The sequence below is a fragment of the Gigantopelta aegis genome, chromosome 6 (assembly GCF_016097555.1).
Source record: "Gigantopelta aegis isolate Gae_Host chromosome 6, Gae_host_genome, whole genome shotgun sequence".
NCBI lineage: Eukaryota > Metazoa > Mollusca > Gastropoda > Neomphalida > Peltospiridae > Gigantopelta > Gigantopelta aegis.
Genome location: NC_054704.1, coordinates 19,642,927 through 19,662,716, shown reverse-complemented (window position 1 = coordinate 19,662,716; position 19,790 = coordinate 19,642,927). Strand labels below are relative to the sequence as shown.

At 40.0% G+C, this 19,790-nt stretch overlaps 1 protein-coding gene across 1 annotated transcript in view; it reads left to right on the top strand.

The window, feature by feature from the left end:
- The first annotated feature begins 16,105 nt into the window (after window positions 1-16,105).
- The window catches only part of LOC121374408 (sodium- and chloride-dependent glycine transporter 1-like), a 44,997-nt gene continuing 41,312 nt past the window's right edge, over window positions 16,106-19,790 (top strand). The window contains exon 1 of the mRNA XM_041501508.1: window positions 16,106-16,263. Coding sequence (XP_041357442.1) covers window positions 16,106-16,263 — 158 coding nt within the window. The remainder of the gene's footprint in view (window positions 16,264-19,790) is intronic.

Below are 19,790 nucleotides of genomic sequence, written 5' to 3'. Positions count from 1 at the left end.
CCGTGATAACACTGTTAATAATATAACAACAAGAACCACAGTTGACCTCGCCGATTCTGGGTCAGGCAATGCTCGCCGCTTTCACGGATACAGTTTGTCCGGTATTGACCCGCGCAGTCCAGTCTCTGTCACAGTTCATATTGATTCTAAAACCACCAGCTTGCCAGGTGATCATCACTCGAGCAATAAAGCAACGTGGTTTTCCAAGTGAATAATATACATGTACATGCAGCATTCCCTGTTTATGCTGTTTACAGTGTCAGTGTTTCAATACTCGATCTGTTTAATACCGGTACCGGCGGCCTCAGTGGTGTAGTGGTTAAGCCATTGGACTGGGTTCGATTCCCGGCTCCCACCCAGAACGAGTTTAACGACTCGGTGGGTAGGTGTAACACCACTTCACCGACTTATCTCTCACTAACCACTAACAAATAACCACTAACTGTCTGTCCTGGACATATAGTCCAGATAGCTGAGGTGTGTGACCAGAACAGCGTGCTTGAACCTTAATTGGATATAAGCACGAAAATAAGTATAAAAAAGAACAATAATACTGGACACAAATATTTTACAGCGAGATATTAGTTGAAATGGATAGAGATATATAAATAGCTATAGATAGAGAGAGAAAGGGAAGGACACAGAGAGAAACAGACAGAGTGAGACAGAGAGTAAGACACACTTCCATATGTGCGTGTTTGTATGTTTATGTGTACATGTATGTGTGCATGCGCATGTATACGTGCGTTTGTTTGTGCGTTTATATTTCCATTGATGTATCGTGTCTGCATGGGCTCGACACTTGAAAGTGTTTTTGGCTACCAAAATCCACCTCGGCTATATAACGATGTCTACTGGCACTGAAATACACATGTGGGTTTATTAGTAGCAATTTCTAATTGTGACCAGTGATTGCGCCTTTAAAAGCTAACTTTGTGTTACACCCACAGGTCTTAACACAGATTCGACTGTATAAAAGTTTTGCACCAATAATTCTCTACCCGGTTGTTATTGTTTTCATGGGGGCGTTGTTAACAGTAGTATGAGGGCCTTCCTGGGGCCATGACCTACTTTCCGTGACCTTGACCTTGGTGTACTTGGCAGGTGTGAGTCATAGTGGTGTGGTCTACTAGGGTGAACGCTCGCCCGTGTCCCTGATCGACTTAGGTTGGTACTGATGTCCTTGGACTGGCCCTGACCGACTTAGGTTGGTACTGATGTCCTTGGACTGGCCCTGACCGATTTGTTTAGCATTGACCGACTTAGAAGGCAGTGACTGGTATACCTGGGCAGGTGTGCGACCTTGGTGTAAGTCATAGCCTTGACGTACTTGGTGTGTGACTCATCGCCTAGCCTTGTCAGGGATGGTGTAAGATCATTAATTGCTACTAATGGGAAAGTGCAGCGGGTTTCCTCTCTAAAACTGTCAGAAGTATGTTTTACATCCAATAGCCGATGATTAATAAATCGAGATGCTCTAGTGGTGTCGTTAACCTACCACGTCTAAGGACTGCCCGACGCGAGGTAGTGTATTTAATTTTAGCGCGCTGAATGATGAATGGTTATCACTGTTTACATCCGGCAAGTGATGGTATCTTGTGTTGTCAGTCTCTAAATAAAATACTCTACGGAACTTCTAGAAGTTAAGTTCTCAAAGTCTGGCAGAAAGACGAAATGATTGAAATAGGTGAAAAAAGGAATTCTCGTTCTACACTATCTGATAGCGCATTCACAAGATTATTATGAACTGACCTATTTCGTCGCTTCATCCCGCGAGCACACACACACCCACACATATATATGGTTTAAATGACAAATTTTGCCAATGTCTCGGTAGCTCAGTCGTTAGTTTAGTCGACTTGAGCGTGAAAGGTACGTTGTTCGTATCTCATGTGGTAGAAGTTTTTTTTCTATTATTATTTTTTAAATTAGTTTATTTATTTATTTGTTTTTATTTTATTTATTTATTTATTTGTTTATTTATTTATTATGTTCAAGCAGAACCCAATACAAGCATCCTCTAATAACCCTGTGTGGACGGGACGTAGCTCAGTGTTCCCTTGATGTGCGGTAGGTCTGGGATCGATCCCCGTCGGTGGGCCCATTGGGCTATATCCAGCCAGTGCTCCACAACTGGACAACGACCGTGGTATGTGCTATCCTGCCTGTGGGAAGCGCAACTAAAAGATCCCTTGCTGCTAATCGGAAGAGTAGCCCATGTAGTGGCGACAGCGGGTTTTCTCTCAAAATCTGTGTGGTCCTAACCATATGTCCGTATAACCGTAAATAAAATGTGTTGAGTGCGTCGTTAAATAAACATTTCTTTCTTTCCTCAATCAATATCTGTGTGGTCCTTAACCATATGTCCGTATAACCGTAAATAAAATGTGTTGAGTAAATAAAACATTTCCGTCCTCGTAAAATAAAAATTAATTGAATACAAATATTTATTTTTAGTATTTTGTTTTAGTCATAGGGAAAGAAAGACATATTTGTCTCGAAGAAAGGAATGTTTGTTAAGAAGAAAGGCATATGCGTTAAGGAGAAGAAAGGAATATTTGTTAAGGAGAAGAAAGGGATGTTTGTTAAGGGAAGAAAGGAATGTGTGTGTGTGTGTGTGTGTGTGTGTGTGTGTGTGTGTGTGTGTGTGTGTGTGAAACATCCCTAACCCATTGCTTTGAAGAAAGAACGACCTTGGCACACTTGGCAGGTGTCTGGCCTTGGTGTGAGTCATGGACCGTCCTTGGCATACTTGGCAGGTGTCTGGCCTTGGTATGTCATGCCCTGACCTACTTAGACTAGTTCCGTTGTGCCCTTGGACTGTTCCCCAGACTATTGTCCTTGGCCTACTTACGACTGGTCTTGACCTATGTAGGCTCGTATTTAGATATAAAAAGGGGTGTTTTGTTAGTAGCGTCATTCGCTTGCCGAACGTTCTGTGAACGAGATCTATTTTTTGCTTTGGAGTTTGAAGATATTCTGGTACGAAGAAAATGACATCGGGATATTCGAGCAGTGTTAGTAGCAGCAGCAGTAGCGACGAGGACGACGTCTTGGTCTGCAAATGTTCAGAAAGACATACGATCAAAAGAGTGACTACCAAACAAGATGAGGAGAAGAAGAGTATTCATTATACGGATCAAACGGATGCTACACGTGACATTGGGGTTGGAACTGAAGATGGCGAACTCGTGGATGAACTCACAGATCAGACGGATGCTGCCTGTGAAACAGATGCTGCCTGTGAAACAGATGCTGCCTGTGAGGAAGATTGCTATTCGAGACGTTACGTGTTCTGTCATCGTCCCGAAATGAGACATTTCTATGCCCGGATGCTGACGTATGCTCGGTGGCCCATACAATTACGTCAAAAACCAAAAGAACTTGCCAAGGCCGGTTTCTACTACACGGGAGACCACGATGCCATCACCTGTTACTGTTGCGGACTTCGCGTCTACCGATGGAAGAAGACAGACGACCCAGTAATGGAACATTACAGACTCTCTCCAAGATGTCCTTATGTGAACAACCTCTTGAGACATTAAATGTTTTAGACACTTGTGTGCTATGTTTTCATGTTGTATGTTGTGAATAAAACCGTGAATAACAGGTTTTGCTTTCTTATTTATGTCCTGGGTCCATGAGTGTGTCTCTGGACGTGTCCCTATGGTAGTAACACTGGTAAAGGGTAATATTTTGGTAACGATTATTTTTGGGAGCTCGCACGATGAGATTTGTGCTTGGGAGGAGGGACACTGGTCATACGTATCACACACATTCAAACATTCCTGTACCATATCTTTATGCGTCATAAGGTATATAAGTAAAATAGTTTTGGAAAAACTCGTCATTTGAGGTAGAACTTTCAGAGGAGCAACATGTCAGACCAGTACAAGTTATATGTACCCGACGTGGATAAGTGGACCCGTTTCTATAAACTGCAGGCACAAGGTAAACTTCAACCTCACTTCGAAATTCAACGTGGTGGGGAAAGTCAGATCATGTACAGTGTGGATCGATGTCTAGAACTCTACGATCCCACGTGGAAAAAAGAAAAAGAGGAAACAGAACAAGCCCCCGACACCCAAAGTCGTCATGGTCTCCCCAAAAAAAAAAAAAAAAAAACACAACAGGTGGTAGAGCAAGCCAAAGCCGATCTGAAACGGAAACAACAACAACAACAACAAAGTGGTACGGGTTGGAAAGCCCCGAAACTGCAGAAGCATTTCTAAATAAGCTATAAAAGGAACTATGTGGGTCAGATATCGTCATTTCATTTAGAGTCGTCATGCAGAGCACATGTTCAGAATGTGGTTTCACATTCTCGAGGAGAGACGCCATGTTAAGACATTTTCAACAAAAACATGCTAAAGGTCTACCACCACCACCACCACCACCACCACAGCAGCAGCCACCACCACCACCACCACATGGTTTAGAGACGGGGCCGTCCGAATGGTATAAAAGCACGAGCGTAACGGCGAAGACGTGCAACCACTGTCGAAGAAAGAGCTCTACCTGCAAATTATGCAAAGGGGCGCATTCAAGAGAAAACTACCAGGCATACCCGCCTACGAAAGTGACGACGAAGAAGAAGATGATGAGGTAGAACCCTATCTGAAAAAAGTCAAGAGGATGCAGTCTTGCGATACGTGTGGTCTAGTCTTTAAAGACGGAAGCGACTTGCAGCGACACGTGAAAACGTGCGAAAAGGGAAATGCAGAGCCGTCGCCCGACCTGGAAAACGAAGGCATTCGTCTCATGGTGGAACGTGAATTCGACATCAATCGTGACTATCTCCAAAGCAAGAGGAAACGCTACGAAGAAAAAAACATGTCCCAAGATGCCATTGAAAGGAACATGAAGACATTGCAATAGAAGTTATTTAAAGACACGTACTCTCGCTATCTGACATATATGCATTACTTTGACAAAGGTCCCAACACCAGGAAAATTTTACAGTTTGTGAATCCAGATAAAGATGTGAGACCACAGATTCGTTCTAAATTAAATCAGTATCGTTCATGGATCGGCGAATATTTGGATGAACAAGACGACGACGATACCGACGATGAGGAGGACGACGATGATGAAGAGAAATGAACACTCATATTATTCGCATGTCGCCATTAAGGCCTCTCGATGTAACCCAATGTGTGTCCATTTCATGTGTAGTTGTCTCTAGAGAGACCAGTGATTGTAATTTAGAAAGAAAAAAAAAATGAAAAACCAAACCATTGCGTTTTTTTTATTTTTTTATTCTATGACTAGATTTGTGATTGGATATTTCTACCGCTACTTTATAGTAGCAAGAGCTGTGTGTACAAGACAGAAAATACCACGACCTTTGATATACCAGACATAATACACTGGTTGGCTATAGCTTAATGGGCCACCGACGGGGATCGATCCTAGATCGACCACTGTATTTACCCATTTGGTAATTAAAAAGCCCTGTAAAAAGGCTTGTACTCTAGGGAAATACTTGTGTTTAAAATGCAGTTAAAAGATCATAGGTTAGGTTGGAGGGTTGAATTGCAGTCACGCGTTCTTTCTTCAAAGCAATGGGGCTGGGGATGTTTCACACACACACACACACACACACACACACATTCCTTTCTTCCCTTAACAAACATCCCTTTCTTCTTCTTAACAAATATTCCTTTCTTCTCCTTAACGCATATGCCTTTCTTCTTAACAAACATTCCTTTCTTCGAGACAAATATGTCTTTCTTTCCCTATGACTAAAACAAAATACTAAAAATAAATATTTGTATTCAATTAATTTTTATTTTACGAGGAAGGAAATGTTTTATTTACTCAACACATTTTATTTACGGTTATACGGACATATGGTTAAGGACCACACAGATATTGATTGAGGAAAGAAAGAAATGTTTTATTTAACGACGCACTCAACACATTTTATTTACGGTTATACGGACATATGGTTAAGGACCACACAGATTTTGAGAGAAAACCCGCTGTCGCCACTACATGGGCTACTCTTCCGATTAGCAGCAAGGGATCTTTTAGTTGCGCTTCCCACAGGCAGGATAGCACATACCACGGTCGTTGTCCAGTTGTGGAGCACTGGCTGGATATAGCCCAATGGGCCCACCGACGGGGATCGATCCCAGACCTACCGCACATCAAGGGAACACTGAGCTACGTCCCGTCCACACAGGGTTATTAGAGGATGCTTGTATTGGGTTCTGCTTGAACATAATAAATAAATAAACAAATAAATAAATAAATAAAATAAAAACAAATAAATAAATAAACTAATTTAAAAAATAATAATAGAAAAAAAAACTTCTACCACATGAGATACGAACAACGTACCTTTCACGCTCAAGTCGACTACACTAACGACTGAGCTACCGAGACATTGGCAAAATTTGTCATTTAAACCATATATATGTGTGGGTGTGTGTGTGCTCGCGGGATGAAGCGACGAAATAGGTCAGTTCATAATAATCTTGTGAATGTGCTATCAGATAGTGTAGAACGAGAATTCCTTTTTTCACCTATTTCAATCATTTCGTCTTTCTGCCAGACTTTGAGAACTTAACTTCTAGAAGTTCCGTAGAGTATTTTATTTAGAGACTGACAACACAAGATACAATCACTTGCCGGATGTAAACAGTGATAACCATTCATCATTCAGCGCGCTAAAATTAAATACACTACCTCGCGTCGGGCAGTCCTTAGACGTGGTAGGTTAACGACACCACTAGAGCATCTCGATTTATTAATCATCGGCTATTGGATGTAAAACATACTTCTGACAGTTTTAGAGAGGAAACCCGCTGCACTTTCCCATTAGTAGCAATTAATGATCTTACACCATCCCTGACAAGGCTAGGCGATGAGTCACACACCAAGTACGTCAAGGCTATGACTTACACCAAGGTCGCACACCTGCCCAGGTATACCAGTCACTGCCTTCTAAGTCGGTCAATGCTAAACAAATCGGTCAGGGCCAGTCCAAGGACATCAGTACCAACCTAAGTCGGTCAGGGCCAGTCCAAGGACATCAGTACCAACCTAAGTCGATCAGGGACACGGGCGAGCGTTCACCCTAGTAGACCACACCACTATGACTCACACCTGCCAAGTACACCAAGGTCAAGGTCACGGAAAGTAGGTCATGGCCCCAGGAAGGCCCTCATACTACTGTTAACCACTGATCCATTCTACGAATTCTTGACCGCCTAACCAACTTATAGTAGAATAGGCCTAGGATAATTTTCATCTTTCAGCCATCACATTTTATTTTAACAACCGAAACCATTGATAATTATGGAAGGAAATATGGCCCAGTGGTAGAGCGTTTGCGTAAGATGTGAAGAGCTATAGGACAGATACTCGTCGATCAGCGACGGACCAATTATTGAGCTTTCCCCCATTTCAATCAAAAGTTAAAGTGTTTTTTTAACGACACCACTAATGCACATTGATTAATTAATCATCGGATATTGGATGTCAAATTTGGGTAATTCTGACAGAAGAAACCCGCTATATTTTTCCTAAAGCAGCAAGGAATCTTTTATATGCACTTTCCCACAGACAGGAAATCACATACCACGGCCCTTGACCAGCTGTGGTGCACTAGTTGTAACGAGAAAACCCCAATGAGTTGAATGGATCCATCGAGGTGGTTCGATCCTGTGACGCAAGCACTTCAAGCGAGAACTCAACCGACTGAGCTAAATCCTGCCCCCACTTCCCACCTCCACCCCTACCCCATTTCAATCGGTGCTTTACGACTGCTATATCAGAAGACGTGGTATGTCACATGGAAAATTTGCATATAAATTACCAGTAGCTGATATTCTGTGAATTTAACTTGAAGCGACTACTGGTTTTGTGTGTGTGTGTGTGTGTGTGTGTGTGTGTGTGTGTGTGTGTGTGTGTGTGTGTGTGTATGTGTGTGTGTATGTGTGTGTGTGTGTGTTATCATGACCAACTGTTACAATATAATCATAATATGTTTTATATATATATATATATATATATGTATATATATATATATATATATATATATATATATATATATATATATGTGCATATATATGCATGATTATAAATTAATATATACGGACATGGTATCAATAAATATTTCTTATTCTTTGTTTGCTGCTCTTCCAACCAGTATATATATATATATATATATATATATATATATATATATATATATATATATATATATGTGTGTGTGTGTGTGTGTGTGTGTGTGTGTGTGTGTGTGTGTATTGGCAGGTGCTTGTGCAGGGATTTTATATTAGCAGGGGGTGAGATAGAAAGTGGTGAGCGAAGTCGAGTCATGCGCCCTGGGAAGATATATTGAAATAAACCCCGAAAAAATGTACATGAGTATGCGGGGCTTGACCTCCGAACCCTCCCCCTCCTCAGATATAAGCCTCTTTGGGTTGCCATATGGCACACCTTTTTGTAAATCAATAGCTTACGACGTGGTTAAAAATCTCTCCGGTTTCAACCAGTGCGACTAACGTGTCAATGACCACAATAAGTGTGATCCCGCCTAACCAGAAAATAGATATAAAGACACCTTGCCGTTAACACGCAAAAGTAGCCTATTTTGGCAATAGCGTGTTTGGAGATCGTTTCGCAATTATCACGATATCTACAGGGTTAATCAAATATTCTTTTTTATTCCGTGACATCCCTTCCCAGGGGGAAGGCAAGTAATTTAGACCCCAAGGAACGATATCTGAAATTGGGGGAGGGCCCAACCTCTAGTGTGTGTGTGTGGGGGGGGGGGGGGGGCAGAGTATCTAGAGGAGGAGCACAAGCCACATTTTTATCTTTGTATGATGTAAGGAAAAAAACTGTACATTTTCGTCCTCAAGTTGGGGTGGGGGGAGAGCGCACAAGCCCCACCCCCCAGCTTTCCGGTCCCTGTTGTTAGGACTGTTCTAGAATTGCTCACAGACATGGAAAGGACGGAGTGCAGTTCTGTTCTATTGAAACCAAGTATGGATAGGAAAAAATACGCAGATGAGCCAACAGGTATAAAGTAACCATCCGGTGTGATTGAAAAAAACATTCTGTAATAGCTTTTTTATGGCCGTATAAAGATGTCAAGTGTTTGCCTGTTCATGTTTCATATCCAATAGCCGGTGATTAATAAATCAGTGTGCTCTAGTGGTGTCGTGAAACTAAATATTCTCATTTAATATATCAGGCGCGTGTTCAGAAAACTGTGCGGAGGGGGGGGGGGGGGCGGTAAGGATTGGCGAGTGAAGTTTCTAGGAGATTTCGAATCATACTCACCCGGATTTTTTTAAATTGATTTGAGTGGTGGTCAACCCTTGATCCCCGCTCCTTGCAAACGTATGTGTATATATTTGACAGCATGTTAATTTGTTCCAGTCTGACTCCCAGTAACCGAGTTATTTGGAAATCAAAACAGAATGCAACAAGCGGTAGTTAACGACATACCAACAGTTAATCGGTTGCTTCTAGATGTCGAAAATATGGTAATTGGAAACTCGATTCGCCGCAGTGTAAGAAGTAAACAAGTCATCTGATAGCTGTCTAAGCAAGAACATGTCGTTCGGCACATTGACTACAACATGATTTTATAACAGCATCGGCCTCGGTGGCATAGTGGCGAATCCCTTCTTAAGAAAATGTCTACGGCAAAAAACATGCTGTGGAAACAATTCGAAGTCCACAGCCAAACAAATTTCTATGGAGAATTAAAAACTCCACTGCAATCTCTTCGACATTGCCGATTGCTACGGGCCATTGTAGGTGTAGAGTGGCTAACAACACACTAAATCCAAAATACTTTCGTTTGTTTTGTTTAGTGACACCACTAGAGCACATTAATTAATCATCGTCTATTGGATGTCAAATATTTGGTAATGTTGAGTGACATATAGTCTTTCAAGAAAACCAGCTACATTTCTTTTATATGTACTTCCAACATACAGGATAGCATATATCATGGTCTTTGATATACCAATCTTGGACCACTGGTTTGGACGGGGTAAAATATGAAATTAGAAAATGGGACCACTGAGGGGGTTTGATTCTTCGACCAAAGCACATCAGCCGAGCACTCTTCCGACTGAACTAGATCCCGAACTAGGACCTTTAATGAAAACCAATGGCTACAATCTTACAATGAAAAACAAAACAAAACAAAACAAAATCCTAAAGGTACCAGATATACCACGCATAAAGCGAGCGTGTTGCCATTGGGCAAGATGCTGCTTTAATTTAAGCAGAAACTTAAGGGGAAAAAACCTCGAAATATTTTGCTCAGGGCAACTGTTGTTATTGATAGAGAAAAAAAAACCGCTTTGACTACCATTCTTTTATTTCGCTTTAATTATCTTCCCGTCCCAGGATCTGAAGGGCGGAGTTCTGAAATATGATGGTTGTACATGTAGGATGGTTGTACATGTAGGATAGGTCGCCCATAGTTGACTCGCGACTTTTTCATAAATATCTGAATTGAAAACATTATCACAGACGACTCTTGTTGAAGGCTTACTGCCAGTTAGGTTTATACAAATTGGGTATTTCTGTTTCGTGGGGCGGGGCGTAACTCAGTGGTAGAGCGCTCGCTTGATGCGCGGTCAGTCTGGGATCGATCTCCGTCAGTGGGCTATTTCTAGTTTTAGCCAGTGCACCACGACTGGTATATCAAAGGCCGTGATATATGCTATCCTGTCTGTGGGATGGTGCACATAAAGGATCCCGTGCTATAACTGGTTTCCTCTCTAAGACTATATGTCAGAATTACTAAATGTTTCACATGGAATCGCCGATGATTAATAAATCAATGTGCTCTAGTGGTGTTGTTAAACAAAACATCACAGATGACTCTTTTAGAAGGTCATTGCCAGTTAGACATATACAAACTGGGTATTTCTGTTTCTTGGGGGGGGGGGATAAATATATATTACATCACTGAACAAAAAGCCTTTAGAAGAAGGAAAATATTCCGTTTTTGCCCTTGACCCGTGTGTCAACAAAGATGAGCCATTTCATCTCGCCTCAGGTACAGTTCTGTAATTAGGTTTTTACAATTCTATTCACGTTGAGGTTTGTGCCTGAAACAGGTGATATCATCAGACGGGATCGGTCGCTTGCAATTACAGGTAACCTCATATGTTTATTCCTTCTTTTCGGATTGTATTACTAATTTCATTTATATTCAAACGTTGGCTATGTTTCTAATAATATTTAAAAATATTGTCAAATAACTTCCACTAACCAACGGGTTTCCTCTCTCTATATCTGTGTGGTCCTTAACCATATGTCTGACGTCATATAACCGTGAATAAAATGTGTTGAGTGCGTCGTTAAATAAAAATTTCCTTCCTTTCATTAACCAAATGGCTAAGTAATTAATTTAATTATCATGATTAAATCCAGTTAAGATTCAAGCACGCAGTTTTGGGTACATATCTCACTATCTGGGATGTGTCGCCAGGACAGCGATAATCGTTAGAAAAGTTTGTTTTGTTTAACGACACTACAAGAGCACATTAATTTATTAATCATCGCCTATTGGATGTCAAACATTCGTAAATTTTGACATATAGTCTTAGAGAAAAAAACCCGCTACATTTTTCCATTAGTAACAAGGGATCTTTCATATGCACTGACGGTACATGCTCTTAATTTCTTTTCGCCTGTGGCGATACTAATTGTTTTAGAGGCCGTGTGCAGTTCCAAATTGCACTTAAGCCCAGCTGGGCAACTTGTTACGTGATACCTTTGCGCGACGGTCATCGAGCTGTACGCCTAATACACACCCAGAGCAGGTGTGGAGGCCATGTGGCTAGTAGTTACGTAATATCTCCGGTAGTGCTGTTTATGGCCAGGGGATTGCTCGCGGAATGGCGACAGCCAGTCTGACGATCAGAGAAAATATACCGGATCTGGTCGTGGTGGAAACTCACATGATAAGATTCGGTGCCGCGATGTACCCCCAGGCGATATTCGAGTTTATAATAAATAGCTAGTGTTTTAGAGTTATCGAGAGAAGCAAAAAGGACGGCTCCCAGGGAACGTTAGTCCGTTTGGACTTTGGTAAATATATTATTTCTGCTCTGTTGTATAACCTTGATGTGATTGATGTGACTTTAAATATTTTAATACTGTATTATACCAATATTCTTTAGACAGTGTCTTCGGTCATCTGACGAAGTAAATCGTAGACTTTTTGTTCTAACATTATACGAGTATTTGGTAATATAAAGCTTAGCCAGTCATCCTAGAGGACCTAGGTAAACTGTAGGTTATTGTCTTTATTGTGATAGGTACCAGTATTAATTCTGTATTACAAGGTTATTGAATGAGTAGTTAGGGTTAATTAAAAATTAACCAGTTAGGAATAGTGTTGTAATTCCTTTATTAATTAAGTTCCCCTGGAAGCGTTTCTCCATTATCACACGTGTGTGTGTTAGCGTTTCTCAATTATCACACGTGTGGGTGTTGTGTCACGGTGAAGTGATTAGCATATTGTGTAAACTAGACACCTAGAGATTAACTAATTAAGTGATCAGTTCTGGGTTGTTATTATTGTTGTTATTAATTAACTACTGCGGCAGTACATTTGTCAGTGTAGGTTAATACAGATTCCAAAGTGTATTGTGTTTTGTTGTGTTTTCTAGTGAACTAAACGTGCTATAATAATATATACTTTATATAAGATCGTATCTCTGATCATACCTAGACGAGCCAACGCGGGTATATAACTGCCTGTTACAGAGAGATCTAATAGATATACAGTTAGGAGAGATATTTGGATAATCGTGTTTTATTCAGTTACGGGTATTGTAGAATCCCCGTGACATGCACCATTCCACAGACAGGATAGCACACACCACGGCCTTTGATACACCAGTCGTGGTGCACTGGCTGGAACGAGAAATAGCCCAATGGGCCCACCGACGGGAATCGATCCCAAACCGATGGCGCATCAAGCGAGCGCTTTACCACTGGGTTACATCTCGCCCCGAGATATTCATTAGAGAAGTTGCTGTAGTGGCGCTAAAACTCCGCTGCTGGGATGCGAACCTAGTTTTTAAACCTATGGCTGGTTACTACGCCGCCAAGGCCACTGGTTCACAGACAGGATAGTACATACCACGGCCTTTGTTACGTCAGTTGTGGAGCACTGGCTGGAACGAGAAATAGCTCAATTAGCCCGCCGATGGAATTCGACCCTGAGTGGATCGGGGATCAGGCGAGCACTTTGACACTGGCCCACGTTCTGTACACACGCACTAGGTTAAAGTTTGTTTTATTAAACTATAAGATAGAACACATTGATTAATTAAACATCGGCTACTGGATGTCAAATTTTTAGTAACTACATAAGCGCACGAGATTGGGGTGGGGGTGGGTAGCAACTGTCGTCATAAGCGTAAGAGACAGGGGGCAGGGTGGGCAACTGCCCCCCCCCCCCCCCCCCCCCCCCCCCCAATCTTGGAGAAAATCCTCAAATTCGGGCAAAAACAATAGAGAAATTCGGGGAAAATTGGCTGGCCTGAACACTTTTCACTATGTATTTTCATTATTCTACCCAAAATATTAGTTGTAACTAAAATGCTTGGCGATTCGTTTGCAACACTGTATAACTGTTTGGCGTTAATGCTAATATGACAGTGTTCGCGCTTAAGAAAAATGTTCACTTGTCTTTGGGGTTTTTCACTTGCCCGACTTGAACTTTTTCAAATTGTAAACTAAATACATTTATCAATATCCAAACAGCATATACTATGAGAAAACATTTATTTTGGACATAGAACAATATTTTAGTGTCAGTCAATAGAATAAAATACCATTCACTTAAAACATAGTTAGCCATGCAGATTACAATCATTCCTTCTACCTCAGGAGCGTCGGAAGCAATTAAAAGTTGGTATGGCCATGAAGGCAATGTATATGATGAGATCTATTAGTGGGGTCATATTTTGCTGCTCCGTGACCATTTTGCGGGGACCAAAGTTTGAGGGTGGATTTCAAATCTTTGGGACCTTTAGAAAAAAATTAGCCCTCATGTACCTCGTGAAAGTTCCGGCTAACTCCACCAGAAGGCCAAATCAATGATGGCCGCCGGCGGCCATACTGGAAGTCGAAAATCGCCATATCTCACTTAATATAGAAGTTACAATCACGAATAAGGTGTCTATTCCCATTACAAAAAATCTTCTGGTAGGGTTATTTTTTAATTTGATAGCATCCTGACACTGAAGTCCAAGATGGCCGTTGTTGACTACATTGATAATTAGAAAATGTTAGAGCTCTTGAAATATAGATATAGATCATAAGTGAATAGTGTTTTCATACTAAAAGGTCGATGCAACAATCTATTGGTGATATAATATTTAAAATTTGATATCATCTTGATCTTCAAATCCAAGACGGCCGTTGTTCATCATATTTAAAATGCAAAAATGCTGGAACCCTTGAACTAAATGAGATAGAATAATAAATGAGGTGTCTATTTCCACTAAACGCATTCACAACCTTTTTATGGGTCCTTTTTACAATCTGATGCCAATTTGGAAAGCACAATATATTTCGAAATAGTGTTATGTCCATTAGAACTGTAAATTCAGTGAATATAGGTTATAGCTGAAACCTAGTCTATTTCACACAACTGAACAGATCAGATGCTGATGTTGAGCGGTGTGTGTACTGAATGTTCATTGGAGTGCTAGATTCAACTAAGACCAACAGAAAAGAAGTATGTGAAACAAGGAATGGCAGAAATAGATGAAGGCTAGGCGACTGGTGCTTAATTAGTTTTGTACAAAAGATCAGTCTGATTTTGTTAGTCCAACTTTTATCCCATGTTTCTGAAAGGTTTGGGCTACCCATGTTACAATACACAAAGTTCATGACGAGGGCTTTCATGGTTTCAATGGAGATAGTAATGATCTAGGAGAGCTCAAGCTTCTTTAATAGTTTACTAGTACATTTCTCATATATAGCCCATTTACCGTGACTAGAAATACGACAGTTACTGTAAGATCCAATCAAGCGGTGATGATGACAGCTGGGTTCATTATTTTCTTACAAAGTGACCTCCATATGTTTGGACCTTTCCTCTAGATATAGAACATACAGGAATGAGCTGTCTGATCATTCGTTGGCATATGAGTAGTGTGGATGTAAAATTGACATCATTGGTGCGGAATAGTGATAAGGATATATCTACTTCAGCCTGATGACATGTTGCAGTGATGGGACGTCCTCTACTGTCAGAAAATGTGTATACCAGGAGAATTAGAGAACACGATGTCCATTGTCCAAGGCACGTTTGATGAGTGATGTCTTCAACAGCTGCTGAATTTTCAGTTTGTTATTAAACAAGCATACAAGAGTTTTGAACGCCTTGGTCAAAAGATAGGCGACCATCTTATTCATTAAAACACAACATGACTGAATACGATAGTAACTCTATGGTCTATAGGGTCGGGGTAAGAGGTCTACATTTGACAGGTGCAGTGTGACTGTATGGAAGCTGGAGCTATCATGCCTCACTTTGGATTATCACATTCTGTCTCCACTAAATTAATAAATGCCCTAAAAAAAACATATGTGTATGGTGACATGAAGTGCTCAAATCTTATAGAAGCCCTGGCTAAAATGTGATATAAACAGAAGGGCAAATGAACAATGAAGCTCCCATCAAATAGCGACTCTCTCTGATAACACAGTTAGTTACTTCACTTTTTTTTCAGCTTTGCTATTCCGTTGTCTAACCCTATTAGTTTAAGGATTCTAGCATGTTCTTATTTTAAATACGATGAACAACGGCCATTTTGGATTTGAAGAACAAGATTATCTGTAAATGCATACATTAATTCACCTAAATAGTGTACATCCTCTATTTTTGTGCAGATAGATATTTTTTTATGCTTTAGCCCAAATATTTTAAGAGTTCCGGTTTTTTTTTTAATTATCAATATGGTGGACAGCGGCCATCTTGGATTTGAATGTGAAGATGACTGCAAAAATAACCCTTCCAGAAGAATAGGCACCCTCAGTATAATGGGAATAAATATACCTTATTCGTGAATCTAACTTACATATTAAGAGAGTTATGGCGATTTCCAGTATTGCCGCCGGCAGCCATCATATATTTGGCTCCCTGGTGAAGTTAGCCAGAAATTTCACGAGGTACATGGGTCTAAATTTTTCTAAAGGTCTGAATGACTTCAAAACCACCCTCAAAAATTGGTCTCCAAAAATTGTTCACGGGTCAGTTATATTTGACCCCATTATATAGTATGCGAGCGCCATAGGAAAAGAAAAAAACGTTCCTGACCCAAAAAGTGGTACGACCATGGCCGTACCGCTTGCAACGCCCCTGTATTGCCCGGACTGTGTATATAAAATTATTTTCTTATACATTGTATCTTAACATTAGTTATTCCATTGTGACTGTCAATAAATATTTTTGTTGCCAGGCGGGCAACCTGGGACAGGAGTTTGACTTGCCCGTCGGTATTTTCAGTCGCCAGGGGCGATCGGGCGACCGTTAAGATCAAACCCTGTTGTAGATGTAACCATGGGGTGTATTGATGCAATAAATTTATCTGAAATGAACTGAATTTTAAAACCATATCGGTTCTTAGTCTATATTTCTTCCCGTCCTCCATGGACATTGAGTTTTTTCTTTTTGTAAATAATTTCAGTTTAATTTGCCGTAAGAAGAAAAGAAAAATTGTTTTGGAAATAATAATAATTTTTAAAAAAGAAGTATTTTAATGTGTGCAATTTAGAGAACAATCTGCTCGACATAATAAATAAGTTGTAGCACATACCACAATAAGAAGACGACGTTCTCAGATTATACACGACCAATGGGTAGCATGCAAGCGATGGTCTTTTCAAGCAGCTTCTTGCCAAAGATTATATCAATTTGAAAACTAGTTAAAGAATTATGAAGGTGGGGTTTTTTCTCCAATTTTTGTGTTAGGGGGCAATATTTTTGGGGTTTTTCTTTCAGAACACTGAAATTCAATAGATGCCTGAAGTCCGTCTCCTTATGGTACACTTTATGGTATTCTGTATAATACGTTAATTTTGGTACCATGACCCATGTTTTTAATCACTGGTACACACACAAAAAATAGGTAAAAAGAAGAAAAAAAAATTCTCTTACCCATATAGCCTATGTAAGTTTTATCATGATCATGCCATTTAAAACAAAAGTAACTGCACGGATTGTGGCGAAAATTTTTAGATAATTCTAAGTGATAAATAGTTTGTGCCCATAATATTTGATTGTTGTCCGACCTCGTTAAGATGAAAATAGAGAATTTTCTTTAGCACTAAAAAACGTACTAGAATTCCTTTGCAAGCCTTAACTACACTTGACTTCTCTTCGTGATTAATGTTTTGGAGCGCCAAATTGTCATAGTTTAAAATAAGAGAAAAATGTCGGACTTAACAGACATTCCTTTTTTCGACTTGATTTTGCACGGACACTGTAAACGTTTAAAGTCCGAGTAGTTCAGCGCAGCACCTCGAGTTACAGGCCGTTTGGGTGCACAGAAAGGAACGAAGATCTCGTCAGAAAACGCGGCTCCTGGACGGGGAAGCTGGCTGATTTCAGATCTTCACCGTATTGGAGTATGTATCAGTCGGGCTCGGCAACATGGGTGGCGATTCCCCTACCTCTGGTATCTACAGAAAGCATTTTTTAGACAATTCTAAGTGGTAAAGTTAAAATATAAAGCTGTAGATTTTGTTTGGGACTAATACGATTTATTAATCATCGGCGCCTATGTTAGGATGTCAACACGTTTATGGTAATCGAGTCAACCAGATGACAAGACCGTAATAAATAACCTGTATGTTCGGCAACATCTGGCGTTCCCCCTACCTCTGCTACAGAACGACACCACTGAAAATATACATTGATTTATTAATCATCGGCTATTAGATGTCAAACATTTGGTAATTCTGACATATAATAAATAAGTTTTTAGTTTGTTTAACAACACCACTGGATCACATTGATTTATTAATCATCGGCTATTGAATGTTAAACGGCATATAAAAAAAGAAGAAAGTTTGTTCGTTTTGTTTAACGACACCACTAGAGCACATTGATTTATTAATCATCAGCTATTGGGTGTCAAACATTTGGTAATTTTGATATTTAGTCTTTGAGAGGAAATCTTTTTTTTTCATTAGTAGCAGTGGATATTTTATGTGCACCACCCCCACAGACAGGATAGCACAAACCACGGCCTTTGATATACCAGTCGTGGTGCACTGACTGGAATGAAAAATAGCCCAATGGGCCACCGCATCAGGCGAGCGCCTCTGTGTGATGGTAAGGCGGTTATGGCATCATTACACGTATCTAATTATTAATACAGTTATATTCACAATCAGGATCTTCCTAATCAATGAATGCTTGGTTGGTGCCTGAGGTTTGATGCAAGTCATACGTCTGACCGTGAATAACTGTAATGGATATGGTTACAGCTCGTTATTTAAGTTTGTGTTCCACAGCCTAACAAAACCACTTATGAGGACGTATTAAAACAAAAGAAATATGTAAAGCGGTAACATGCATAAATGGTAGGCCCGTAAATCTAACTTAGAATAAAGGGTTACGATGCAAATAATAGTAATGCAGTTTCTTACTGAACTAGACTAAAAGGACATGTCTGAACTAAATACGCATCGTTTCATTTTGTTTATTATGGTATTACAATTGCTTCATGACCTTTTAGTTATGACCCAATGGTAATGCTGCCTGTTATGCATTGTCAGTATTTAGACCCCCACAATTTCCTGCACAGTAAGGCAACATGTTATCTCCAAAAATAGGTTCAATGTCCGTGGAAAATCACTCACAGAATGATTCCTCGCGGACACGAATGTGGAACTCAGGCATGTTTAGGAGGGCAAGCTATCGCAGTCGCTCTCTAGACTGGTTTTTGCGCCTAACGAGAGATTAATGTGTTATGATAGAAGACGATGGCACCAGTCAAATTGTTCGCGGACACCCGCCATCCTGACCAATAAGGCCGAAAAAAAAATTTACTTGTTTCTTATTACATGCTGGAAAAATATAGGGTAGGTAGGTAGGTAGGAAAAATATTTTATTTTGGAAAATAATTTTATTTATGGATATTAAATAAAGGTGTTGTCTACCGGTATCCAAAATAACATCTGCATGTATAGAAATGCATTATGCAAACCAACAATACCATTCATCACAGTGTTTTCCCTAGAAATGAAGTAAGGCATGGTAAAGTGACGTTTTGGGGGCATATTTTATGTGCAGTTTTAAATATAAGGTGGGTTTTTTCCATTATACAATTTTCAAAAGGACAAAAACCTTTTGGCCATTTTATTTTCTATATCTATTTCATAACTTAATTAAAAAAAGGAAATATGTAGTACTATCCACATAGGTGTGTTTAAAGGCTTCTTTTTACATGGGCAACTTATAAATTTATAAAAGGCAAGGCATTTTGATTTTGAGGGCAACTTGGTGCTAACTTATCTGTGGGAGAGTATATACAAAAGACCCCTTGCTGTTTAATAATAGGCAGGTTTACTCTCATACTAACACTGAACTTCTGTACTGGTCCAGCACAGACTTGGTTGAACCTTAATTGGATAGAAACCAGTAAATAAGTTATAACAATTTCTTTTAATGAAAACTGACAAGAAGGGTTCTATATTTATCTGTCCAACAATAACATTTTTAATTTTTTTTATGAATATTATCTTTCCTAGTGTATCTAAGAAATGGTAGA